The 26,183-nt window shown below is 45.6% G+C and overlaps 11 protein-coding genes across 11 annotated transcripts; 5 read left to right on the top strand and 6 right to left on the bottom strand.

The window, feature by feature from the left end:
* Window positions 1–2,205: 2,205 nt before the first annotated feature.
* On the top strand, window positions 2,206–3,557 carry N7478_012590 (uncharacterized protein; the record flags this gene model as incomplete). Its single annotated transcript, XM_056928804.1, has 3 exons — window positions 2,206–2,487; window positions 2,567–2,890; window positions 2,961–3,557. The coding sequence occupies 3 exons, from the start codon at window positions 2,206–2,208 to the stop codon at window positions 3,555–3,557; spliced, it is 1,203 nt and encodes a 400-aa protein (XP_056773362.1).
* Window positions 3,558–4,189: 632 nt separating this feature from the next.
* N7478_012589 (transcription factor domain-containing protein) lies at window positions 4,190–6,070 on the bottom strand (the record flags this gene model as incomplete). Its single annotated transcript, XM_056928803.1, has 4 exons — window positions 4,190–4,548; window positions 4,598–4,836; window positions 4,891–5,304; window positions 5,361–6,070. 4 exons carry the CDS (start codon window positions 6,068–6,070, stop codon window positions 4,190–4,192), a joined length of 1,722 nt encoding a protein of 573 aa, XP_056773361.1.
* Window positions 6,071–6,927: 857 nt separating this feature from the next.
* N7478_012588 (uncharacterized protein) lies at window positions 6,928–8,819 on the bottom strand (the record flags this gene model as incomplete). Its single annotated transcript, XM_056928802.1, has 5 exons — window positions 6,928–7,085; window positions 7,149–7,348; window positions 7,413–8,382; window positions 8,439–8,699; window positions 8,759–8,819. 5 exons carry the CDS (start codon window positions 8,817–8,819, stop codon window positions 6,928–6,930), a joined length of 1,650 nt encoding a protein of 549 aa, XP_056773360.1.
* Window positions 8,820–11,651: 2,832 nt separating this feature from the next.
* On the top strand, window positions 11,652–12,614 carry N7478_012587 (uncharacterized protein; the record flags this gene model as incomplete). The annotated part of the gene is made up of 3 exons (XM_056928801.1): window positions 11,652–12,085; window positions 12,239–12,342; window positions 12,499–12,614. 3 exons carry the CDS (start codon window positions 11,652–11,654, stop codon window positions 12,612–12,614), a joined length of 654 nt encoding a protein of 217 aa, XP_056773359.1.
* A 953-nt stretch (window positions 12,615–13,567) lies between these two features.
* Window positions 13,568–16,177, bottom strand: N7478_012586 (putative ATP-dependent RNA helicase DBP6; the record flags this gene model as incomplete). The annotated part of the gene is made up of 1 exon (XM_056928800.1): window positions 13,568–16,177. The coding sequence occupies one exon, from the start codon at window positions 16,175–16,177 to the stop codon at window positions 13,568–13,570; it is 2,610 nt and encodes an 869-aa protein (XP_056773358.1).
* A 174-nt stretch (window positions 16,178–16,351) lies between these two features.
* N7478_012585 (phosphatidylinositol N-acetylglucosaminyltransferase subunit A/GPI3) lies at window positions 16,352–18,101 on the top strand (the record flags this gene model as incomplete). Its single annotated transcript, XM_056928799.1, has 5 exons — window positions 16,352–16,368; window positions 16,451–16,482; window positions 16,544–16,578; window positions 16,665–17,053; window positions 17,108–18,101. The coding sequence occupies 5 exons, from the start codon at window positions 16,352–16,354 to the stop codon at window positions 18,099–18,101; spliced, it is 1,467 nt and encodes a 488-aa protein (XP_056773357.1).
* A 282-nt stretch (window positions 18,102–18,383) lies between these two features.
* On the bottom strand, window positions 18,384–19,274 carry N7478_012584 (ADP-ribosylation factor family protein; the record flags this gene model as incomplete). Its single annotated transcript, XM_056928798.1, has 2 exons — window positions 18,384–19,111; window positions 19,226–19,274. The coding sequence occupies 2 exons, from the start codon at window positions 19,272–19,274 to the stop codon at window positions 18,384–18,386; spliced, it is 777 nt and encodes a 258-aa protein (XP_056773356.1).
* A 703-nt stretch (window positions 19,275–19,977) lies between these two features.
* On the top strand, window positions 19,978–21,819 carry N7478_012583 (uncharacterized protein; the record flags this gene model as incomplete). The annotated part of the gene is made up of 3 exons (XM_056928797.1): window positions 19,978–20,002; window positions 20,104–21,645; window positions 21,815–21,819. The coding sequence occupies 3 exons, from the start codon at window positions 19,978–19,980 to the stop codon at window positions 21,817–21,819; spliced, it is 1,572 nt and encodes a 523-aa protein (XP_056773355.1).
* Window positions 21,820–21,848: 29 nt separating this feature from the next.
* Window positions 21,849–22,616, bottom strand: N7478_012582 (chitin deacetylase CDA4; the record flags this gene model as incomplete). The annotated part of the gene is made up of 1 exon (XM_056928796.1): window positions 21,849–22,616. One exon carries the CDS (start codon window positions 22,614–22,616, stop codon window positions 21,849–21,851), a length of 768 nt encoding a protein of 255 aa, XP_056773354.1.
* A 795-nt stretch (window positions 22,617–23,411) lies between these two features.
* Window positions 23,412–24,691, top strand: N7478_012581 (DUF3712 domain-containing protein; the record flags this gene model as incomplete). Its single annotated transcript, XM_056928795.1, has 5 exons — window positions 23,412–23,569; window positions 23,646–24,067; window positions 24,133–24,147; window positions 24,209–24,333; window positions 24,392–24,691. The coding sequence occupies 5 exons, from the start codon at window positions 23,412–23,414 to the stop codon at window positions 24,689–24,691; spliced, it is 1,020 nt and encodes a 339-aa protein (XP_056773353.1).
* A 225-nt stretch (window positions 24,692–24,916) lies between these two features.
* On the bottom strand, window positions 24,917–26,087 carry N7478_012580 (mRNA splicing protein PRP18; the record flags this gene model as incomplete). The annotated part of the gene is made up of 2 exons (XM_056928794.1): window positions 24,917–25,109; window positions 25,168–26,087. 2 exons carry the CDS (start codon window positions 26,085–26,087, stop codon window positions 24,917–24,919), a joined length of 1,113 nt encoding a protein of 370 aa, XP_056773352.1.
* Between the last annotated feature and the right edge of the window lie 96 nt (window positions 26,088–26,183).

Genomic DNA, 26,183 nt, shown 5'->3' with positions numbered 1-26,183 from the left:
TCAACCACTGTGGCTTTTCATTTGAACCTGCCAGTGGACAACAAATTTTTTTGATTCGAGTCATTACTCCGGTCTCGCTCCCTTGGACACGGGCGGGATAGATCAAGGGGAATCTTTCTAGTAGAGTGTTTTCTGCTGTAAAAGCGGGTATTTCTGTCCATCATGTTGATCATTCCCACTTTCCTTCCCCCAAGCGGCAAAACAAGAAGCGACTAGTCTTTTGGTGTCCAACCTGGCCGAACTTTGTTGGGCAATGACTCCACTGTCCTGCAGTAATGGAATTTTCATGCCAATCGCGGCATGGAGCGGGACATCTGATAATACCCTACTCCACTGATCGGGCTTATCTGATGTCGGGTGGCACAAGTCAAAACGGTAGTCTGAAACAAGAATATTATGACATGATGATGGGCCCGGACTTCCCGATCCCTGGCTCTCAAACTTAATCCGAGCTTCGTGGGTCGTAGCGACGAATCTAAAACCATCACGCTTCAGTCCCCACTTTACTACCTCCCAAAAACAAGCAACGATCGCGCGATACGAGTTGATCTTACGTGCATGTTGTAGTTACTTGAACCATTCCAACTACGAAAACGATATGTGTCACCGAGACGTGCGGCTTGAGCGACTACTTCGGAATTTTCAAAAAATAGCCTAGGATCAAAACAATAATGACGACTGTGGGAGAAAAAGTTTAAACAAAAACAAGCTCTACGACTAATCCGAAGATGATCATCTAACTAGAAAAAGCCCGCTTTTGCCTCTCACTGCCGACTAACATTTTTCCTTTAAGCAAACTGGGGACACCTTCATCAAATTACGCCTTCAAATGCTAGTATTAGCTGTCTTCTCTTGCCGTTTTCGAAAGAAAGACCCACAAGAAGACTCAGTATTGTTCTAAATAGATAAATATAAGTTCAAAATTGATCTTATATTCACTATATAGAGTACATGAGTTCATTATGTAAATTCAAGCAATACCAAGAGATCATGACAGTGCAATCCAGGCTCTACCTTAAAAATTGGAAACTCCCAGGTTTCCTCAATACCCTGACTTCTACCATTCTTCTTTTTTAATTATAAATCCGATAAGATAATTTTCATCCGCTTGACTAGCTACGCAGTAAGAAACCATGAGCTGCAAGGGTAGAAAACCTGATACAAACGGTGGCAAAGACAAGAGACCTTACTCTTCTTCATTTTATCCGATCGCGTTATCCTAGACGGATTTGCTATGACTCGGAATGATCTACATTATCTGCCGAGATCATCAGTCGGCTTTCATCCCCCACCGGCGATCCTCATTTCAAGGTGTTGACTTGGAAGTTCTTTGCCCAAATCAATGTATGACATATGAGGACACTGGATGATTTTATACCTGTTTATGTATATGGATATCAACTCTGATGTCCTCGCCTTAATTATTACTCGAAATTCTCAGTGAGAACGAAACTATTAGGATCCTGGAGGGGGACGAATATCCACTCACGATGGACTGACCCTTTTCGTGCGTAGCAAAAATGTATAGCCTTTCTGTTAAGCGTGCGAAGACTGCGAAAAGGATAATGAGCAAAAAGCTCTAATAAATAAAATTATAAAATATTTTGGATTTTATCTTGAGATTCTTTAATATTTTCTGATTCTTCTTTCGGTTTTTTGTCAATGAAGTTAGGGGAATCTATGGCCTCTCTGTTTAGTCTCTGGGATATGGTAGTCGGGGCATCTTAAACGATTGACCCCTTGGCCCCTTTTTGCAGCAAATTTCGACATGGAAAGTTTTCTTTTTAAAAATAGCATGCGTTCATTCTTCGGAGGCGATTTTGCTTCGATGATTATTGTTGAGAACGACAACTGGCAGTTATACTCAGTCGGGATCAATTCCGGGGATGGCGAGCTCCGGGTCACAACCCGAAACCTCCAATGCTGCCCAGAACCTCTGGCCTCGGTTTAGAATGTAGATTTTCTCTCAATTTAGCCATAGTTGGCTGTATCATGATGCTCAATAGCGGAAGGTAGCCCTGTTACTCCTCTTTTCCACCCCACGGGGAAGCTTTAATATAAACCCCCCCCCCCTGTTGCATTATTTTCCGGATTCACCTATACTAGTACCGCACATCTTTCCTCACCGAAATTATTCCTCTTCTCCTTTTCCCTCTTCTCGTCCGAGTCTTTATCACATCTACATTTGAGAAAAGCGCCATTACTATGGATGAAACGAAACATGGCAGCTCCGAAGCCTCACTTCATTTGGAAAATGCTACTCCTACGCAGGCATCGCTGGGTCTCCCAAGACACCACCCTTCGTCTGAGTCTCCCAGTAACCCACGAAACTGGCCGTTGTGGAAGAAAAATGCACAAATCCTGATGGTTGCTTTCCACTCTATGATGGGCACGTTCATGGCAGCGGGAATCATTCCGGCATATGACGCTCTTGCTGAGCTGTACGGCATCACTGTTCCTCAAGCAAGCTACTTGACCTCAATCCAGGTATGTTAAACGTTCATTCTATTTTCACAGACTATCTCATAGAAATGAAATTCTCTAATCAAGTTTAACTTGCGACTAGATTTTGATGCTTGGCCTGTCCCCTCTCATTTGGAATCCGATCACGGCGACATATGGACGATACAACGTTAGCCTTCTTTCTGTTCTAGGAAGTTTGGTTTGCAATATCGGGGGTGCTCGGTGCACGTCCTACGGTGGTCAGATGACAACGCGTATTTTGACAGCTTTTCTTATCTCGCCTCCTATTGGCATTGGAAGTGGTGTCATTACCGAACTCTGCGAGCTAGAAGAACGAGGAACGAAGCTGGGTTGGTGGGTGCTTTTGACAACAATAGGCACACCAGTTGGCCCATTAACAATGGGATTTGTAACACAACATATTGGGGTATGTCTATTCAATGGAATTTGTATTGGCGGAGAGTGCGTCCCTACTAATAGAAATCATCATAATACAGGTAGAATGGATATTTTGGATTTTCGCCATTGTTAATTTTGTCCAATTCATATTCTATCTCGCACTAGGGGACGAAACAATATACCATGAAGAAAACGAAACTGAAGACTCTTCGTTCTGGGCCAAAATGAAGTTTCGGAAAAGAGGTACTAAGACGATATCATATGCTGATATAGTGGCTCCTTTTTCATTGGTCAAGTGCCCACGAGTGCTAGTGGCTGCCTTCGCTCTTGCCATCACTTTCTGTTATGGAAACATCGCGCTCATAGTGGAAATGCCCATAGCATTTGGTAAAAGATTCAATTTTAATGCTCAGCAAATCGGACTGCAGTTTATTGCTATTGTCATCGGGTGCGTTCTTGGTGAGCAGGTCAGTGGCCCAGGATCTGACTGGTTTCTACGACGAGTCCGACAGATAAAAGGATATTATCATCCCGCAGATCGCCTATGGTTTACATATATTGCCTTTTCCACTGTCATTTCCGGTCTGCTTACTTGGGGATATCAACTTCAACATGCAACGAATTGGAACATAACTCCATGTATCGGCGCAGCGATCGCATCGTTCGGTTGCCAATCATTGACAGCACTCTTGTGAGCACCTTTCAAATCGCCATGTGCACAGCTGCACTGCAGTATACTAATGAATTGATTAATAGGACTACCTTTGCCGTGGAATGCGAGAATGACAGAGCCTCCGAAGTCGGGGTTTTTGTGAATCTCTTTAGACAACTTTATGGTTTTGTAAATCTCTCCATCACTTCATTTTATTCGTCTTTTTCATTAACTTGTGATTCTCCTTAGTTGGGGCCGTTTTATTTCCCGGATATGTTTGCTGCTCTGGGCCTGTGGGGGGCGGCTGGCGTAATGGTTGCCATAATAGCAGGAGCCTCTTTGCTACCTGTCATAGCCCTTCAACTAGCTATGATAAGAGCCGATAAAAAGAATGACGGGTAGTGGTTTAGATGCCAGAAATTATATACATGAATGGAAGCGAAACGAAACTCCAGGTGTCGTTGTGCTTTCAAGTGTTTAGTGTGTTCTTCTTATGCAACTTAGCAACCTTGTCCAAAGCTACTTCAAGTTACATTCAGCCAATTCCATTTGGCGTAACCTTCAGGTTCTCGCGGGAAGTATACAGATTTGTAATGAATGAAACATACTACCATCGCATGCCTTGAATGATAATCACGTATCTACTATATGTACCCAGTAACCACCTATGCTAAATTATAATAGGTTACTCGGAACACTATTTAACCAAGACATGTCCTGAAAGTCCGGCAAATCAAACCCTTCCATCACAGCAGCATTCATTCCCTCTCCGAATGAAAGATCATTTAATATATTCGCAGAGTCGCTGGAGCCGAAAACATCGTCAGCTGGCAGCTGCCCTTCATGAACCACTTTCTCGTGTAGTATTTCAAGCGCTGCTACACAGCGTCTTGCTGACTTGCTATAAATCTGATAATTCCGGAGAATTTCGAGTGCACAATTCCAGGAGTGAGAGATTGTAGTGATGGGGATCTCTGCTTTTATAGCGGGACACAGCTTTCCGGCGAGTAGAACTGTAGCAGATGTATACACGTCTAGCATTGTCAGAATACTGGAAGTTTATACCGGCTTGAAGACACTCACACAAAATGTTATACCACCATGCTGGAAGAGGACCACCACTACCATTACTGGGGATATTTGAATAAATCAATTGAATGGATTCTTGTGCAGCTTGGACACAGATGATCGAGCATTGAGAGGCGACACGGTGCGGAAACGAGTCTTGAATAGGAATCATTGATTGCTCTGGGCTCATATCTCGTAGACCACAATATTTTGATAGGGTAGGTCGAAAGAGAAGCATGCGTACATGAAGAAACCTGTATTAATGAGCAACTTGGAATTTATCGACTGGCAGGGTGCTAGGAACTCACCTTTCACGTAATACAATACTCTGCCTCATGAATATTAAATTTTCTGAGTTGACAGATGAGTCGCCTTGAAGATGAGAAGGTAGGCTGCGAGTCCATTGAGTGAGTGAGCGATCTAACTCAAAGATTGACCGATCTCCTTCATTGACATTGCTATTGAAGTAGAAATCGTGCATATCCTCCTGAGAGTCATCAAGTACCGGCTTGTAAAGACTCAGCAAAACGTTGTTCATAATCTCGTATAGCTCCAAAGTCTTTGCATAGAAAGCCATGATAGATGGCTTGCTTTCAGGCTGCATCGGCTCTGAAATGTTGCTTGCTATGATCAATTCGTCATCAACAGCTTTCGGTAGCGGGACTGTTTCGCTAGAGAATCTAGATATCATTGCAGGTCTTCCAAAGGTCATGGATATTACTCTGAGAAAGTTCGGTATTAGAAGATTATGTTAGATATGTCCCGTAGACGTACGTACCTATCCATTAAAACGCAACCATGCCATAGTTTTCGCGCCAGTTGCTGTTCATGAAAGCTCCTAAAACTTGCAACTGTCTGTGGCATATGAAGACCCAGGCTTTGAGCATTGCGAATAGCTAGCCCTGTCACTATCCAACATTGGTGTGCTGAATCAGTACTCTGCAAATATTGGGCCATCAAGAGCAGACACTGGATCAAACCAGCAGATCCAGTATCCCACAGATTGAATTGGAAAAGATCCTTCGACCTTGAAAAGAAGATATCTGCTGAGCTCTCCCGTTCTTCGGGGGGGATAAAATCGGCCAACTGACTGGCCAATGCGAATATCACGTTGAACGTGCACATCACCATATGTTCATCACGCTGCAAAGTTTCCCCCTTCCACACATTTGTATATTCAACTTTCATCGCATTGCTGTCAACGAAAGGGTACAATGGGAACACATACTCCCAGTACACACTCATGAGCCGATCGGCTGTTCTTCTAGGTGGTAGAACATAGTTCTGCGTGTACGATGTACCTGATGATAGACCTTCGCGGCGTCCAGATAGCAGGCTAGAACGAAGAGCTAAGCTCGGAGTTAGGGAGTGCGGGTCCGGTGACGAAATCCTTTTGTCTATTGCCGTTTTGATTTGACGCATAAATCCAGCTGCACTGGAGCTTCCAAAAAAGCCTTGGCTAGCACACCCTTCTTCAACAGCCCCCATCATAGCATTAACGCCATCTTCTCGGTTACTCAAAGAAGCAAAAGACCGTTGATACTGGTCCCCTTGTATTGATTCAACCGATCTTTCTGTGTGGGTATGCCCAGGTGTTGATGGGAACCTTTTTGGGCTCTTTTAAACTGTTAGCGAATTGCCACATCGCATAAGTCAATATCAAAAACAACCTGTTTTTCTAGGAAGCATTCGTTTTCTGACTCCTTTGGACTCTCTAGTTGCTTTATTCGATCCTCAAGACGTGATATGTATCTAAAAGCCGAGAAGTAAATTCAGTGGCCAGTCACACGTGGGATCAAGCGAAATTATCCAACTCACGATTGGGTAGCGCGCTTCTTCTCTAGCTCACCAGTATACACACAGCTTTGATCTGACCGCTTGCTGCATGGTCCACAGACTGTAGTTGCAACATTATTACGGGTCAGATTCCGAGCACTAGACGACATACCTGGCTGAACACCATCGCAGCGGCTCTTCTTCAGGCGGCATCCATCACAAGCCACGGTAATTTTTTTTCGGCGCTTTGTCTCCCCCTCGGATTCAACCGATTTTCTTTTCATCATCCTCCTGGTTGACCTGAACTGTAGTATCGGTTTGAACATGAAGTCCGGGGCGCTGCGAGATGTCAACCGAACACGGCTTCTTCTCCAATATTTTGCCGTTCTCTCTTGCCGAACATTCCAGCGCGGAAACGATTCCGCCACCAAGCAGCAATGCTTACACTCTATAGGAACTCTATATAAACAGTAATCTGGAACCAGTTCTCGGAATAATCATAAGAAGGACTGAGATAGATCGTCAATTTAAAGTGCTGTCTACTAAAATTCTGTTGTTCATCCGTCATCTCACTCCACTTGCTCAACAGTACCCTTTTCATGGTCTTGTCCCAGTATGCCACCTTGCTCGTTCATCTTTTGGTTGAAATACATCTCAGCTCTCCATGACAAGCAACTATCACTCGAAAACAAAGTATCGAGTTGCTCAAGGTGACGATTGGCAGTTTCTAGAATGTTGATTAGTCGAGCTGCCACGTAGACCGAGTCTTCCAATATCAACGCTTGCTTACCAACATAGAAAAGATAAATGGGAACTAAAAGGGCCAAATTGATCAATGCAAATAGGATGAATACCCAAAATCCAATTGCATCAATTAGATAAGGGATAATCATGTTGATTGTACCACCAGCAATGGAGAATGAAAATGTAGCTAGCGCAGCGCCCTTGCTTCGGCTGGCTAAAGGAAAGACTTCGGTCGGATAGACCCAGCTTCAAATGAGGATATTAGTCACTGAAACTTAGAATTGCATAACTTCCCAGCTCATCAACTTACCAAGTTGTTAGCCACGTGCTCCCATAAATAAATGTATAGATGTATAGAATGGCGGCAACTCCAGAACCAAATTTGTTGGCCAATGCTGGATTGCCACTAGCAGTGTGGGATATAGTTTCATGGGATAGTATTCCGCCGACGATCAATACGATTCCCATCAAAAGGCATCCTGTGAGCATCAATTTGCGTCGACCAACCCGGTCGCACAGGTAGATTGAAAGAGCTAAGCTCGCGATATAGCCAAACCAATTCCCTCCCGCAAGTAAGGCGGGTTTGTCTCCTTTAAATCCAGATAGCGCAAACATATCGGGGGCATAGACAGCAATGAAATCAATTCCTGTCAGCTTTTGCATGACCTGAACGCCGGACCCAATAATCACTCGCCGTCGGGTATGCAGTTTGTCCTTCGTGAACAACATACTATAGAAGCTATGCGAAGTAGATGTTGCTTCAGCTCGAATGGCAGCCACTATCTCTTCCATCTCTGTCTCAATTGCTTGCTCATCTGTTTCTACTCGGCATTTTTCTAGCACAGAACGTGCGCCTTCTAGATCACCGATCTTTGCTAAGTGCCGTGGTGATTCTGGATAAAAAGGTGCGGCGATCAGAATAAAAATGAGAAAGACGATTTGAAACCCCAAGGGTAAGCGCCAGGAGAAAGACAATGACTGCGTCTTGGTACAGCCAAACTCCATCCAATAAGCCACGGTTGAGCCTACCATAGCTAGGGTAAACTGAACCGCGACAAAAGCACCCCGGAGGTGAGGATCTGCCAGCTCTGATGTCCAGACAGGGACCATGGTGTTCAGATGTCCACATCCAACTCCGCTAATCACTCTAGCAAAGGAGAACCAGGTGATATTCTGCGCAGAAGCAAGCAATGCAGCGCCAAAAATCCCCCATATACATCCCAATTGAATGGTCTTTAATCTTCCAATTGAATCTGCGATATACCCCACGATCAAGGCACCTTTGGAAACAGTTTAGCCAGAAGCAGGTGGTGAGGTTCCAGTGAAAACGACTTACCAATCGCAAATCCACCAAACCACAAAGAAACTAGGCCACCAATTGCTGCTGCGTCGCGGTCGCTGCCGCCTGCAACCCCCATTGTATTTAGGTAGTCATCATTATCATTAACCTGGCTCATCACAGCTGTGTCATACCCGAAAAACAAGATGGCGCAGCCTGAGAAAAGAAAAATCGCATAGGTCATCGCTTTGCCCTGCAGACTCATACATCTTTCTGGAGAATATCCCCCAGGGATGTACTTTGCGAATGGAGGCTCCGCTAATATCGTCAGTAAATTCCCATGCCCTCTACAGCCCTGAATATCATTTTGTACGTACGACGGAATATTGATCGGTCGGGGATAATATCCCGCTCCTCATGGTCGATAACTTCTTTCATGGCGCAAATAAGAATAACACGAACCAATTTCTTAATACATGCCAAGCGTAGCCAAGAGATCAGGGGAATCTTAACAATAAATAATAACCTTGAATAGTATGGGGGAAATTAATAAACCGATCTTCCTTCACCACAACCTTCTCCTTCGGAGTTGATCCGACCTCTTCAACGCCCCGGATTTGATTCCCCCGGAGAAAGGCTTCGTCTCCACTTCTGCCACCCCGCACAGCACGGAAGAAAGCGCCCCGAGTATGAAAAATCAAGCTATTATTAAAGGATTGGGTAGGATCTAACTAGGAAATTTTACTCCGCTCTTGCTTACATAGTCTATGGGCACCGAACGAAGCAGCGCTATTCCCATTAAAATAACACGGGTTAAATCCGATACTGTATATCTGCTGGGGGCAACGCAACGACGTCATTGAGTACATTTTCAGATCCGAGTCGGGGCCTATATGCTTGGGCTGAATGATCTCAGGGTTGAAGATTGAATAATGGTGATAATATCTAATCCATTACGGTTAAGATGAACAGGGGGCTGTGTATTCCCATTTTATCCCCTCCCCACAAAGCAGATGTCCTGACAGATTCAACTTATTTAAAATAGTGACTGGAATCCTTTTGAGCGAAGAAATGAAATAGTTGCGACCTCACTAGCGGTTGCGTACGTCGTCGGGCTTGATATTTCGTAGGGAATTTTGACGATTGCCTTAAAATTATCTTCCATGGTAGCTAGAAGGACGCGATTGAAGCCACATTCGCTGAGCTTGACGAGATTCTTAACGTTCCCGTGGCCGACATGCTGCCCAATCGCAGTTTCAAGTACCGCAACATCAAGTTTCACGTATCTTTCTTTAAGATGCGCCGCTTCATTGTAAAAGAAATCTCAAGACTAGTGTCACGGCGGCTATTCACCCCTAAGGACGGATAACACCGTGTGGCTGCTTAGATACCCCTGAATTTTATGGCTTGTTAGAAGGGCCAAAAATTGAAATAATCACTTAGGTAAAAGACCAGAGCCCTAGAACTAAGAGCTTGCGGCGGCCATTGAATTCACGCCGAAGGTCATTCCATTTCAACCAAAAACACTAAACTCAACAAAATTTGATGACGGGACCATTATACCCGACCTCCTGACATTATCAGTAGGGTCAATGACATCGTCATTCAACCAACAAGGCAAATTCACCACTGTGCTTGCATACTCTTCGCAATCACCCCAGACCCACCAGTCAACATAGCCACCCCAATACTGGTAACGATATGTGTCCCCAACCATTGTATCGGGATGCAAGTCGAATAGTGGATGAGATTGTGTTTGACAAGTGTGTCTCCTGGTTTGAGGCAGTAGAAAAGTGTGGAATTCGTAAAGTTGATCTCTACATCGGGTTCATCTACAATAATGTAACCCGGGACTCGTTCTTCGTCATAATAAGTCTTCCGCTGTATATTATCCGCGTCCGAATCTTTTACGGGATCAAAGTTGGGACAGTGGTGCTGTAGTCGAAATTTATCGTGAACAAATCCGTAATTATGTATGATTATAGGCTTTGCATCAGTGCAAACAGCCTCATGATTGTCGCTAGTCAGGCCTCCGTAGGTGATTTCTACCGTAAAAAAAATCTCGTGCGCTTTAGAAACTTTCGACGGGCCTTCCAAGAACGCACTTTTATAAGGGGTTCCAGGGCTGTAAAGTGTTTATCAGTAACGAGGAACAGGGAAAACCACGACATTAGAAGGATCGCTCACATTCGTTCCGATTTATCCACCTAAGAATCCTTGGGCTCGGATTCCGACTGCGGCTCTTCCACCTCAATGCGGGGGAAAGAACAGGAGACTCCCCCTTTAATAACAAGGAGGTAACCCCGAGCTAGCCCCAATTTCCTGATCCCAGTGCTCACGTAAGGTGCCCCAGGCCCACAAGGTATATTCAGCCCCAGGCCAGAATAGCTCATATCTCTCACTGGCGACCATATGGTCCCAGATATATAGATATTTCTTTCTTTCTTTTTATTTTTAATATTGTCGTTATAAGATACTATTCCCTAAATTAGACTTATCGAGTTAGGAATAATTAAGAACTAGAAAATAGAAGAACTTTCGTACGATTTAACTAAAGTATTAAAGATAAGAAAAAGGGAAGAAGGAAGGAAGGCTCCTACGTATTATTATACAGGAGAATTAGACAGGTCGTGGGTTATATAACCCTATTATATGATCCTATAACTTCAATATTAGTATTAACTTAGCATTGGTTTGTTGTATAGGGTAAGTGTACGTTGAATTACCATTTTCATAAATATTTTCCTTTGCTTCTAATTGTACTATCACTAAAAGTTTAGGAACAATTATATGGTTGATCAAGCCCCTTACGTAGTTACTTGTGCTCTGTGACGTTATAACTAACATTAGATAGATAGATAACCGAATCACCTCATCGCTTGAATAAGTGAACTGAAAATTACTAAAATCGGCTTAGTAGATTATGCTCCGTGGCGATAATACCTTTTGATAATACGGATAGATAAGCAAATCAGCCTGAAGCTTGAACGAGGGATCTAAATGCTGCCTAGATCAGTTCTTGTGGCGGTGGCGACCCACTTATCGGCTTCACTCACAGGCCCACTCATTGGTGAGCAGAGCGTTATGGTTTGTGGAGACCAAGAAACTCCTCAAACTTTAATCTCGCTAGATACAAGCTTAGTCCTGTGTTATACCTCCTTGGAATACTTATTGCGCCTCAAATTTCCTGTGTCACCAGGTCCTAAGGAATACATCTGACCGCAAATCCATTATCAGCATCAGTGGCTGCAACTCTTCAATTCGGCAGATATGCCACCTTCATCGCGCACTACCTTAGACGACATCCTGTCTGATCAATCGTCGGGGCCATATTCATACAATGAGTTACTGGAGTTTCTTACTCAGGGCCACTGTATAGAAACCCTTGGTTTTATCTCCGATGCAAAATCGTATCGCAATACCTATAGCCTCTACTCAATATCCGTCGACAGTTGCGATTTGATTCGAGATACTACACTGATAGCGCAACAGTGGAAACGTTTGATATCTACATACGTTTTCCCTGAATCCCCCTGTCAGATCCACCTCCCAGATAATATTCGCGAACAGCTACTTGAACCCGGCGATGCGATACTCTCACCCCCAAATCCGGAACGATTAGATCTAGCTATCGACTATGCGTACGAGGTTATCACGGAAGATGCTTTAGTGCCGTTTACGAGAAGCTTACGCACAGAAGACACGTATGCTATCCGATCATGTTATTCACCAGCGCCGAACTCGAATCATCTAAGCCGCAGTTATTTTCTTTCCCAAGATCTAAATTATCCGGTCAATGATAAGATGTAAGAACTCCCACTCACATAGCTTAATATCTTTCTAAATTGAACTTCTAGAGATCAAAAATCGGTGAAGGAGCAGCCTACCCAACATCCCAAAACTCGATGCCGAAAGGCTTTTCGCCTCATGTCGCTAATCCAAGATTATTTCACACAAGCTGGTATGACACTATTGAAAATTACAATTCATAACAAAAACAGAACGGCCTAACAAAGACAAGATATGTTTTTCAGAAGATAGTTATCTCCAAAACATAAGAATTTATCAATTCTTTCTGCGGCCTTTAACTCAATATTAAGTGTCAATATATAGTTAGTTTGCCCTCGCAGTGAGGGGAGTGAATCTATGTGGGCGGTTACACCAGTCTCGGGACGTACTGTACAGTTACGAGACAATGCACTGTATATTGATGAGAGTAAGTCACGGCACTGAAACTGATACAGGAACATTGATATTCCGGGATTATTCCAAATGCAGACTAGTGTCTCTCAGCGGCCGGCCTACAAAATTACTAAAGGAGTGTAGAAGGTTGCGCCAGTTTCGGAACGCACTGTATCAAAGCCCCGATTATTGATTTAGAATAAAATTGTTCAGCTTTCTTTGGATTCGTTATATCATAGTAAAATTCGTGAACAGTATCCCTGTGTAAGACTAGAATATTTCTTTACAGGATACGAACAAGGTAACTTCGATATTAAGATTATTAAGAATTGCCTTATCCTAAGAGATTCGGTGTAGTGAAGTTCACTACACTCAGCCACCCTACGATTAGTTAGCTAGCTGGCCTAGTAATTCTTATCTATCTTACTCTATATTACTCTATCTTACTATTAAATAGCTAGTCTATACCCTAGAGGTTCTATCTAACTAATATTCTAATATTACTAACTCTTACTATAATCTCTTTATTAAGAATAATATAGTTATACTAACTACCTACTATTATAAGGGCTTCTACTTCTCTAATAACATTAAGCTTATCTATTAATATCTCCCTTATAAGATTGGTAATCTTCTTGCGTGACGTCTCGCGAAAGGGCAGGCAATTAAAGTTATGTTCTATCTTGTCAGTCTACAAATACTGTATGGTCTTTTCGGTTGCTCGATTTACTTCGGGCTCCGGAAATTCACATGATCTTAGTATGCACTTGAACAACTTGAACCGGGCGTTATACTATGCGACGAGAACATTCATTTTTAGAGTTGATATATCAGAATCCAGGAAGTTCAATTTTATCCACGTGAAACAAAGGTCTGCAATCCTGCAAACTTAAACTTAAGATACGAAGAAGAACAATTATTCACTAGTATCTTGTATATTACAAATATAACAAAAACGCTATGCATACAGGATGATGATCTAAACATTCCATGACCTAGCAAGCCTAAGCTTTGACAACTTTAAGCGGTCGTGATTTGGGCCCCTTGCCTACCTTAACCTCCCTCTCCAGCACATCCAGCGCCGCAGCATACTTAGACTGGAACTCCTTAACATCAGCCGGTTTAACATGGGTGCGATCAACGCCCATTATTCTGGTGATGCGGCCATCCACACTTGCGGATATCTCATTGGAGAACCATCGACCTTCACGGTGAGCAACCAGGGTCCATGCCGATCCCTCTCTGCCAGCACGCGCTGTTCGTCCCACTCGGTGTACATAAGTTGTCACACTAGTGGGCATATCGTAATTCACGACATGCGTCAAAGAGGGCAGATCTAAACCACGCGAGGCACGATCGGTAGCCACGATGACTGAAACACGACCTTGTCGGAAGGCTGCCAATGTCTTACGAGAAGATGAAGACTTGTTCGACTTGATGATCGTTCCCATGCGGTTGGCAAGCGAGGGATGGAGGAGAGAAATGAGACGGGCAAGACGCGACGCCGATTCAGAAGACTTTGTGAAAATCAGAACTGTGGTGCGTGATGTCTGAGCTTCAACGACAGGATCGACTGAGTCGCTTTCAGAGTCTTCAGAGTCACTCGATGCATCAGAGGATGTGTCGCTTGAAGTATCTGAATCCGAATCTGAGCCAGACGATGATGTGTCATCATCAGAGGACTCGTCAGAGCTTGTATCATCACTGCTTGTATCGGAGCTAGATTCACGGCTAGGGCGGTCGATGCGCTTTTTATCATCCACACCGATCTTGATGTGGGAAAGAAGTAGTCGCAGAAGATACAATGGCTTTTGAGATCCATCTCCAACAGGCAGCATGTGCTCATGCAAGGTTGGTGGCAAAGTGAAATGAGCATCGGGGTGGGTGGCGGATGGATCGCCTAAGTCCATGGCATTCTCGGCGCCGATAATCACCATCTTCGGATTAGCCAAGCGCAACGAATTGAGCTTCGAGATATCACGAGTCATGGTAGCACTTAGCACAACCTTTCGAGGCGGCTTTGTTTCAATAGGGAGGCCAAGATCAGACAAAAGCTTGCCTCCAGGTCCAAAATTGTCTGGAGACTGGCGTGAATCCAACGAACTCATGACCACGTCCACCCATTCCTGGAAACTTTCGTTAAGCAGGCGATCAGCTTCGTCAATGACCAGCCACTCCAGGTTCTTAAGAGTAAAGCCTTTAGTGTAACGAATGTGATCCACTAAGCGACCAGGTGTGCAAATAAGAATATCGACATTGGGCTCAGGTCGTTGAATGTAGCCTGGGAGAAAGCCAGTAGAGTCGACAGCCTCAGTTACGCAGTCCTCGAGGCTGAAATCCATCCAGTCATTCCCTTGTATACCAGCTTTCTGGCGCTGCGCAACAGTCGCAGGGTTGTACACTTGATCAACCCTCATAAGAAGTTTTTGTTCATCCTTGATAGCCACATTTCCCACTGCACTTCCGATATGAAGACGCGATCCAGCAGCAACAAGTTCGCAAGCTTCGCGTGCCTGCTTCACAAGTTCTCTTGTGGGCACCACGATCAAGCCTCTCAGTTTTGAAGCAGGTCTGGAAGATAAAGATGTCACAAGTGGGAGCACATAAGACAGAGTTTTTCCAGAGCCAGTAGCCGCCGAAATACACAAGTCGCCTGGGTGGTTCTTGTTCCCATCTAAAAGAAGGGGAATGACGGTGGACTGGACGGCAAAAGCTTCACTGTACTGGTGTTGCTGAAGTATGCGCAATAAATCGGGCTTAATACCCAGTTCGGAAAATTTTCTTCGCTCGTCGGCCGATTTTCGAGTAGGATTTGCGAGCCAGGCAGGTAAAGAAGAATAAGTTGGTGCTTCTTCTAGCTCAGGTGGGTTTTCAGGCTGTGGCAAAGGCTCCAAGCCCTGCGCGATCACAGGCTCAACGGCATCTTCCATGGAATCATCTCCATCCTCTTCCTTCTTGCTTTTCCTCTTGCTCTTTTTGCTGGCTGCTTCCTTTGTCCGCTCAAACTTGGATAAAATTCCTGCATGTTTGTTCTTCGAGGTTTTTCCCTCGTCTTTGTCCTCGGCCTCTTCCTCTTCTTCGATATCCATAGCATCGGCTTCTGGTGTCACAGTTGGATTCTCATCAGATTTTGTGTCAAGCTTCTTAGAACTCTTTCGTTTGCCATCTTTCGATTTCTTTCCATCTTTATGGCCGATGTCGTCCTTGTCTGCAGGAGTCTTTTCGCTGCGCTCTGTCGCGATAGTACTCTCTTTACCGGCCGATTCCTGATAATCTTCACCCTGGAGCGCATTCTTGGCCCGTTTGCGTTTCTTGTTCGTACTGGCATCGTCTTCGGGTGACGCAGCTGCGAGGCTGTCTCGCTTCTTTTTCTTCTTTGTTGGCGTTGTTGCCTGAGAGCCATCCAGGTCACGCTTTCGTTTGTAAGGCTTTTCCGAATTGGGGGTTGTAGTCATTTTGGTGGCTGCCTCGGGCACCTTGGATCCGGCCATTCTTTCAGGGCGCATGCATTCCTCAGCGAAGCTTTTCGTGGGGAAAAGCAAATTCCACTTAATGTTTTTTGTGCCGGCAGAAGACACTCGGTGGCTTACCGCTTCCGATCCCACCGCCCACATTTCGATGCGGAGCGCGTGTAGGTTCAACAATCGCAACCGAATGGAAGTGGAATTATTCGGGGAATGGATTGGATTGATGTGCATGAATGCTCCTTGATCTGATCGCCATGGGTGCGACATTTATACCAATAATCTCATTATTTTGGTTTTCGTTGACCGAGAACTACATCCACCATGCCGTATAACATCGCGTGAGTTGCCAACTATGAATTCCTCCCCCTCTATACTACCTGAGAGTCAATCCTAACTAACACGATCTTGCTGGATATGTAGTATGGTCAGTGACTTCTTTTTCCCCCAGTCAGGTACACTCCTTCCCTTCTTCCATCATTCGTTGGGTGTTTGCATCATACTAATGGAGCATAGGGGGAATCGAGAGTCACATCTATCAATTGTCCTCTGTGAGTGGTTGCCAAGCTACTCAGCTATATAACCTCGGGCTTTTTATATTTCCTGGTTCTAATTTCTAATCTGCTCTTATTCTTAGAAACTGATTGATCGCGGACACAAAGTCATCATCATCACCCATGCATATAAAGGTCGGACGGGAGTCCGGTATCTTACCAATGGACTCAAGATCTTCCATGTTCCTTTCTTCGTGATCTATCGCGAGACCACCTTCCCAACCGTTTTCTCCTTCTTCCCCATCTTCCGAAATATAGTGATTCGAGAACAAATCGAGATCGTCCATGGTCATGCAAGTCTCAGCAGCTTTTGTGGTGAAGCTATCCTCCATGCGCGTACAATGGGTCTGCGAACCGTCTTCACCGATCACTCTCTTTTTGGATTCGCAGATGCTGCCTCAATACTTACCAACAAACTTCTCAAATTCACATTGAGTGACGTTGATCATGCTATCTGTGTCAGCCATACCTGGTACGTCATTAGCCAACGCCCGCCTGAGCTGAAGAGAAAATTAACTTAGAGCAGCAAGGAAAATACAGTTCTCCGAGCCTCGTTAGATCCTTTGATGGTATCAGTGATCCCCAATGCTGTCGTTGCGGAGAATTTCTGCCCTCTCTCATATGCTCCTCGAGCCCCGGATCACATCCCAGCTTCCCCAGCCGATCCACGACCATCGCCTACGCCAATTGGACCTAATGATACGATCACCATTGTGGTCATCTCCCGTCTCTTTTACAACAAAGGTACCGATTTATTGATCGCCGCAATTCCGCGAATCATTGCCCTCAATCCTAATATCCGTTTCATCATTGCTGGCTCCGGGCCGAAGGCGATCGACCTTGAACAGATGCTGGAACGAAATGTCCTACAAGACAAAGTTGAGATGCTTGGTTCGGTCCGCCACGAAGAAGTTCGGGATGTGATGGTCCGAGGCCACATATACCTACACCCTAGCTTAACAGAAGCATTCGGCACAGTCATTGTCGAAGCTGCCAGCTGTGGGTTATACGTGGTTTGCACTCGAGTTGGAGGTATTCCCGAGGTACTTCCACAGCATATGACCACCTTCGCGAAACCAGAAGAAGACGATTTGGTGGTTGCTACTAGTAAGGCAATTGCAGCTCTCCGCTCAAACAAAGTACGGACGGATCGATTCCATGACCAGGTTAAAATGATGTACTCATGGCGGGACGTGGCGGAGCGTACTGAACGGGTCTATGAAGGAATCACGGGCGATATCCCTCCGGAAGAGTTCTATGGCTACTACCCAGGCCAGGGCTGGGAGGCTAGTGGGGACAGAGTACGCAGTTTTGCGCTCATTGACCGACTGAAACGATACTATGGTTGTGGTGTCTGGGCTGGCAAACTGTTCTGTCTGTGTGTCGTGATTGACTTCCTGATATATGTCTTTCTCGAGATGTGGTTTCCCCGGGCGAATATCGACATTGCTAGAAGCTGGCCAAAGAAGCAAGTAGAGGGGAAACCTCGCCCATCAGTCAGTTCCCGAAGCCAACGTTAAGAGCATGCAGCGCATGCAGCAGCGCCTGTTCATTCGCTCTGCTAGGTTCACCCGGACTTTACCCATATTATAACGAATTGTACATACGAGCTCTACATACACTATATAATATTAATAAGACCCAGCTTTTATTGAAATGACCCCAGGGCTTTGGAGCTAGATATAGACCGATTCCTTTGGGATTCTCATTGGGATATTTAGGTATTGACAGATATTACCATTCATAAAAAAACGCCAGAATGCATATCAATGTATGTTCGACTCCTCCAGTCCAGCTTGGAATTACCGCATTACCGGTGGTCGACCTTCCTTATTCCACTTAACACGACTCTGCACCCATTCCACAGCCGCCTGCACTCCAGACCCCAATAGCGCGCTGACCGGCAGCACACGACTATCTCTCACCCCAGACCCCGTATCACCTTCAAATACCTTCCTTACGAAGCCCTCCTTAATCCTCACGACCTCGACACAATCCTCACGATCCTGTTTATTGGCCAGAACCAGAATAGGTACACCCGCCACATCGGCATTTTGTAAAACTTCCTCAAGCACCTGGCGACACTCATCGAGACGGCCGAAATCCGCGGCTGAAGCATTAATCCCAACATTCTGTTCCGAGAATAGCTCCCTGCCATCTGAATTCGCACGTGATGTACCCGATACTGAGACTGAGCTAGGGCGTCGTCCGGCTGCGGTGGGGAGTCGAGTGATATCAGGGTCCTGGCCTACATCGGCACTATCGACAACAAAGATAATAGCGTGACAGCTGGTATAATAGCTCTGCCAGAGGCCGCGCATGCTTATCTGACCGCCTACATCCCAAATTTTGAGGTTCATATCCGGTAAGGCGATGGTTGAGACATTCTGGCCTACTGTAGGCACGGTCTTGCTGGGGTTGGGTCCGGGGGCGGGCGCGCCATCTGCTCGCGGTTGATACAAGGCCTTGATCTGGGTCAAGAGGGTGGTTTTGCCGGCATTATCGAGACCTAACAATAGGACGGAGTATTCTATATGCGCAAAGAGAGTCGATCAGTCAATCTGGGAGGAACAGGGGGACACGCGACTCGACGTGTATTGCCGGGGGAAGGAGAAGGGAGGTTAGGCGCGGAGACAACCCATACCTTCTTTACTGGTCGCATAAAGATATAATGACTTGGCCAAGTGATACATGATCGTATGTGAGAATGTTCCCCAGTGCGATCAACTCAACAGAATTCCACACCCGAAAACCATAGAATGACGACTGTAACTGCTTTGTACTTCTTGTTGCTCACTTTCGCATCTCTCTCTCCAGCCCCCGTCCGTATGCGGTATGTAGGGCTTAGGGCTTCATGGGGGTCCAAATCCGATGAGATCGTGGTGAGGAGAGAGGTGGGGGGAGGTAGTTAAGTAAAGGAGGAACTTGAAGAGAGAGGTGGAATACACAGAAAGAGAGAGAGAAGTGGATATCATGCATGTACAAATCCAGACCTGCATCCACTGGCATATGGTAGAGTTGACGTGGGGATGAAGTGTTCGGGTTATACTTCCTTATGCATCCACATCTGGTTACTTTTTTCTCTTCTCTTCTTCCCCACTCCCCACCTTGCTCTTGACTGAGTTTGTCAGCTTGATTATTGATCTCCGCTTTGAGGGGATCCGTGGATTCAAGCAAGAAACAAGAGAAAAAAGGAAAATCCAACTCTCTTTCCTTCTTTTCCTCTTTCCCTCTTCTACCTGGGCAATGAGTCGCATCTCTGTATGGCTCTTTCTTGGCCATTCAACTGCTTGATAAGACTTCATGCCCGCATCTACTGAGCTAGATGAGGCTACCGTGATTCTCCCCAGTCTTCAGAATGCCCCCACCGGGTCTCACCATATTCAGTCTTCGTCAATGGAAACGGATACGGTCGTCGTCGGTACGTATCCCCCATACTATGTGGAGTTTTTTAATTTCTTTGGAACAGAGAACAGAAGACGGGCCGATGGGAACTACAATTGCTAACAGCTTCATCTACAGGCAACGGGCCGTCGGCCATGATTCTCTCATACATTCTTCACGGCTGGATCCCATTCTATTCCTCAGACCCCCCGCATCCCGACCCACTCCTCGATACCAAGTTGAAATCCGCATCAAACCTCCTAGACATCGACGTCGACGAACTGACAGCCCATTTTGCCGCCTCCCGCCTATCATACTCGACTCAAGCCTTGCCAATAAATGTACTTCTGGATACCCTGGTACGACCCAGTCTCGACACCGAAGAATCCGGTAACATATCCAATGTGGAATGGCGACACATGCCCGAGAAGGCCATTTCTCATATCGTCTTCGGCAGTTCGTCCAATCCCGGAGGTCAATGGACAGAAGAGCCAAGCGGGGCAAGCTGGGACATTCAAACTTTGAGCTACGCCGCCATGCTCTCTTTACCGGGGTACTCGTTCGCAGACCATCATAAAAAAACCACAGGACAGGATCTAGCGCCTTTCACTCGACCTACAAGGCGCGAAATTGCAGAATACTTTCGGGTTTATCCTACAGCCGTTCATATCAATCAAGCATTCCGCTGTGGAGAAGAGCTGAATGGCATCACCCGCACTGCCAATGGGTTTTACATAAAGTCACACGACCTCCATTGCAAGCGACTAGTTCTTGCAAGTGGCATATTCTCCGAAATCCTCCCACCCCTCCCAATACTCCAACCTATACTCCAAACACAGCCAACTCCTACAGTTCCAATTCTTGTCATTGGCTCGGGCTTTAGCGCAGCTGATGCGATCATTTCCGCTGCGCCGGACCAAAAGATCATCCATATCTTCAAATGGGCTCCGGACGATCGGCCTTCGCCACTTCGCGCTTGCCACCAGCAAGCATACCCCGAATATGCCGGTGTCTACCGAATAATGAAGAAAGCCGCACTTGCCGTAAAAGGCGTCTCGAGCCAACTATCAAAGCGTCGTCGGGGCTTGTCGTCCGCTTTCCTAGAAAGTCGCAAGTGGGATGAAGTGTATGAAGGCCTCTCTAATGTAGAGATCACTGCCGTCGAGACAGAAGACGGATTAGCTCAAGTTACATTCCGCCAAACCGATGGAACAACGTTTTCTCGAGCTGTAAAAGGTCTTGTCTATGCTGCCGGACGACGCGGTTCTTTGGGGTATTTGGATACTGAGCTTCGCACCGAAGTTTTGAAACACAATACCTCAGACAGTGATGCTGTGACCATGCAGACTCTTCGAGCACAGGCGATAGATGATCTGGAGGTCGCGCCTGGTGTGCACATTATTGGCAGTTTAACGGGTGATTCGCTCGTACGATTTGCGTACGGTGGCTGCGTTTATGCGGCAAGGCATCTTATTGAAGGCCGAGAGAAGCAAATGGTGACAAGGAGTGCATGTAGCAGTGCACCATCCATTCAAGCCCATTCACTTTCTTTGCCCGTGATGAATGGAATAGATGGTCATGACATCTGTCCCAGTGATATTCCCGAGGTGACGCGTGAGGATACCTTGAGCAAAGTCTCAACTGTATCACCTTCTCGGGGATGGTGGCACACTTTCGCACGTATGTGTAAGGACATTTTACGATAAAATGTCGATTAATATTGTACATTTGTATACTCGTGTTTACATTGCATCTAGACGCATTTGAGCCTTTCTTTTTCCAATTATTTCCATCTTCCCAGTTTCTCCTTGGACGTCTCCTCAATATTGACACTGTAATGACCATATAGAGTAGGTACCAAGTACTGGCCGGCAGTTTCATAGTCATCCAGAGATACTTTCCCTTAGTAGCTCAGACACATTCACAACACGATAACCTCTTCTTCTCAGCTCTGGCAACACAACCTGCAACATAGGCATAGTCCACTCTCTGCGATCATGGCAAACAATGATACTCCCCGGTCGAACCATACTCAATATATGCTTCGCATTTATCCCCGCATACGGAACTTGCGGATCATGCGGATACACATCTCCCAGCACAAGTCGATATCCAAGCTCCGCAACCACACGGCGCATCCTAGAACTAAAGAATCCAGAACCAGGTCGAAAGAACCATCCCTCTGGTCCTGCGGCCTTCCCAGCTACACGGTACGCTGCTTGAATCAGACCCTGCACGGTCAATATCTGTTCCTTTAACTGGACATCACTTAATGCACGCGATGGCTCATCATACATAGCATGATTGCCCAGTTCATTGCCCGCTTTCACCAAGTCCGTAAGACTATCTTCATACCCCGGTACTTGAGATCCGATCACAAAGAAGGTAGCTGTAGCATCGTTTTCTCGTAGTAAATCGAGGATTTTCGGCGTGTTCCCCTCGACACCTCCAGTTGTTTTGTTGTCGACATTGGCTGTATAAACGGATGGCGCGTCATCAATGGTCAACGCGACAACTTTCTTGCCGATTGGGTGGTGGAATAAGACGGTTGGCCAGCGTCGTTGAAAGAATTTAATGAGGAAGATTGGAGGTTTGTAAATGACGTAGAGGGGACCGAGCAAACAACAAGTTGACAGAAGGCCGAGGAACATGATGCTAATCAGCATACATGGTAGGACAACTTTGATCTGGTGGAAGCTTGAAGCTTGGAGTGATGCACCACTGGGCGCTAGCGGATATAGACCCGCATAACAGCTGCAGACTCACTACTTGCTTCGTATGGTATACGCATTACTATGTGCTACAGAGTATGCATGATGAGCTCGATTATTGAGTTACTGCTTTTTCAGCTAAGCCATATTCAATGATTCGACTATTCTGGGCTTGTCATCCCTTAATTACTAGATACTCTATACAATCTAAGCAACGACCAACTGTCCAACTTCAACCTTCAATTGCTCTGTGCTCTGCTCTGTCCAATTACAAGTCAAACCCAAAATCTGACATTCAATCACAACATTTGAACCATCAATCCACCCGTCAGCGTCCACCCACCAAAACCGCAGCTACAAGCGACCCTGAACGGCCCCTGCGACCGGTGCTTGTTCCTATTAAGTCAAAGATCAGCAAGCCACTCTTCCTCCAGTACTTTTCCGCTGATCCCTCGGTCGCGTATTCGGCGATCGAATACGACAACCTTGAGATCGAATCAAAGAATGGAGAAATCAATCGCTTATTACGTCCAACAGCTCGGTCGAGTTGACCCCTTTATATGTATACATGAATTTTATCACGCTCTCATGTGAAGTGGATCAAGATCGACACAAAATACAAGGCCCCGTGGGGTAAAATTAAAAACGAATAATGCCAACCTGAAGCCAAGTTTTATTAAATGAAGTTGATTGCCTTGAACATTTGTGCTATTCCAGTTCAAATTCGCCGTCCCCATGTCAAAATCCGATGCCGAAGAGAGCTCGGCTACCTCCCAAGCAGACAAGGTAGCCAAGCCTACAATATGGCAACGATTCAAAGCACACATGAAAAAGTGGTGGTGGGTGTATTTAATTGCATTCATTTGCATTTTCTTGGTGGTGTTTCTCCCAATGTACGTTGCTGCTCGTCGCAACTCAATAATCTTCAACTTCTACACCTCGAGCGTCGCGCTAACTCCCAACTTCTAGCATATACGTTGGAATTCCTCATTTCGCAAATTCCTACATTAATAAATATCAATATGACGAATCCGGCTTATCAATCACCAATCCTCGCCCAACAGCGTTCCACGTTAGCCAGTCGAAGAAAATAAACATGGGCGGTGGCTTCAGTGGAAGCGGACACCTTTCAGCGTTCAATGCCTCAATTCGCACATCCGATAACAGAGAATTTGCGATCTTCTCAGTTCCAGAAATTAAATTTGACAATGGTGCCGACCTCGACATTGACCAGGATCTGGATTTGTCTTGTGTGGACTGTTTGTCTGACTTGGCGGTTTCAGCAGCCACCGACAAGGATTTCTCTGTGGTGGCCAAGGGAAAGCCGAATCTGAAGTTCGGTGGCTTGCCTACTGCTCATTTGAATATGGATAAGACTTTGAGTATGAAAGGTAAGCTTCAATCCATAATGGTTTCAAGACATAACACTCATCATCTTTTATTGTCTCCCATACAGGCTATAATGTCACCGGTAAGTTGAATATCCCATATCTCCTTTTACCAACAGAGTACAGATCTAACAATACAAACAGAGTTTGTGAATAGTCCAGGTGCATTCAACATCACGAGCTTGGATCTCCTACAAGATAACGCAGACGGCTATAACTTCAATGCAACACTCTCCCTTCGCAATCCTACTGTCTTCTCAGTCGAAATAGTAAGAACCTATCGATCCTCAGAGTAAAGATTTCACCAGGCTAAATAAGAATTAACAGGGACATGTCATGTTCAATCTGAGCATGGGAGGCTCCGACCTAGGATACGTCGACCTACCCAATCTGATGCTTAAGCAAGAGGGCACCAGCACTGTGGTTCTAGGGAAAATCAATGAGACAATGCTTGTTCAAGAGGCCTTACTAGGCAGCGGCGAATTTGGTGAAGTCACAATTGATGTTCAAGGCTATAGTTGTGACTACAACGGCCAAACCATCCCATATTTTGAAGCAGCCATCAAGGCTGTCTCCGCGTCGGCCACACTGGATCTAACGAAATATGCATCAAGTCTGTTAGATTAGCTCGGGATGATGAAGGCACTCGTGATAACAAATGGTAATGAATCTAATGGCACCTTATATATAGATAGGGCGAGACGGGAGTGTGACGTTTGTATGAGTTTGTGTAAATGATACCAATATACAACAGGGGAATTGGAAATAATTTGTCGATATTTTGTCAATCATGCACAATTCTTATTTTAAGATGCATTCAAGGGTATAAAAAGTTTTGAGTAACGATCCACATTAGCCCATGATCTGCAGCAGATCCTCTGGAGGCCAACGCACTTGGGCGAAACTCAGGCAGCGCTTGATACTCTGAAGGTACTTTCGAGTAATTTCATCACTCAAAATATGAGCTTGCTGATCACTCTGGTGCAGCTTTTCACGCGCAGAACGCTCGTGAATACCAACCATGGTCACACCAATGGGCCAAGCACTAGTCAATTGTTAGCAAAATAACCCCACCGCAGATATTCCAGGAAGAGTGAACACACGCTTTACCAATACTAACACGAAGATAAGCATCATTGGCATCAACGTATCGACGTTTCTGCGCCTTATGCACAATCTCCACAATAGGATCCAACAGGCCGTCTTCCAGATCTGCTTTCTCAAAGCGTCGAAACAGTGGCGTCATGTTCTCTCGAGACTGAGCCATGGCATTATACGCTTGCTTTCCCTGGAAGCTTTGTCGCACAGACACATCTCGCTTTGCCAGAGCAACCTCCCACTCAGAAAGCACCATATTAAAATAAGATGCCAACTGACGGAAGAGGAAGAGCCGACCAGCTTCCTCCTTCGGAATTGTAGCAGCAATAATCATCTCACCACCTGGGACAGGTTCTAAAGTCGTAGGAATCGGCCCATCGGTAATTTTCTGCCTCGTAGCAGCTCGCTTGACAATTCGATAATAACGTCGTAGTCTCGCCCGATGGTTTTCTCCGAACAACCGAATAGGCTCATCAAGCTCCCGAAGCTTCTCAATAAGTTCATCTTCTTCCATATCCTTCTCAGCATCTTCATCGGGGGTCCCCTCGCCTTCGCCTTTTGTAGGTAGATCCGGTAGTCCAAGTCTTCGTCGTCGTTCACGCTCTTTGGTTTCCTCCTCTTGCTCTCTTCGTTTTTGAGACTCCTCCGCCATTTTTTGCTTCTTTTCTTCCCGCTCGCGTCGTCGATCTGCCTCTTCCTCCTCAAGTTTGCGCTTCTTGGTCTGCTTCTCATCTCGTTCTTTGCGTAGACGTTCTTGCTCCTCCTCGTAAGCTGCTATGCGCGCTGCCTCAACTTCTCCTCGGCGCAAATATTTCTTCGTAGGCTCTTTCGGGGAAGATGTGTCTTTGTGGGCTCCCGAGGGCGAGGTAGAGTCACTGCCTTTGGCTTTCGAGATCTCCTTGGACATCAAGGCGGCGAAATCCATGTTTGCGATGGGTATCTGCTCGAGGCAGACTCGCTTGTTTGGTTCAACCGTAAGTTATCGTAGAGTATTGTCAAATAGCGCAGATTATGTGTAAAA

The sequence above is a fragment of the Penicillium angulare genome, assembly GCF_028827245.1.
Source record: "Penicillium angulare strain IBT 27051 chromosome Unknown utg000011l_segment0_segment0, whole genome shotgun sequence".
Lineage (NCBI taxonomy): Eukaryota > Fungi > Ascomycota > Eurotiomycetes > Eurotiales > Aspergillaceae > Penicillium > Penicillium angulare.
This window is presented reverse-complemented; position numbering and strand designations above follow the sequence as displayed.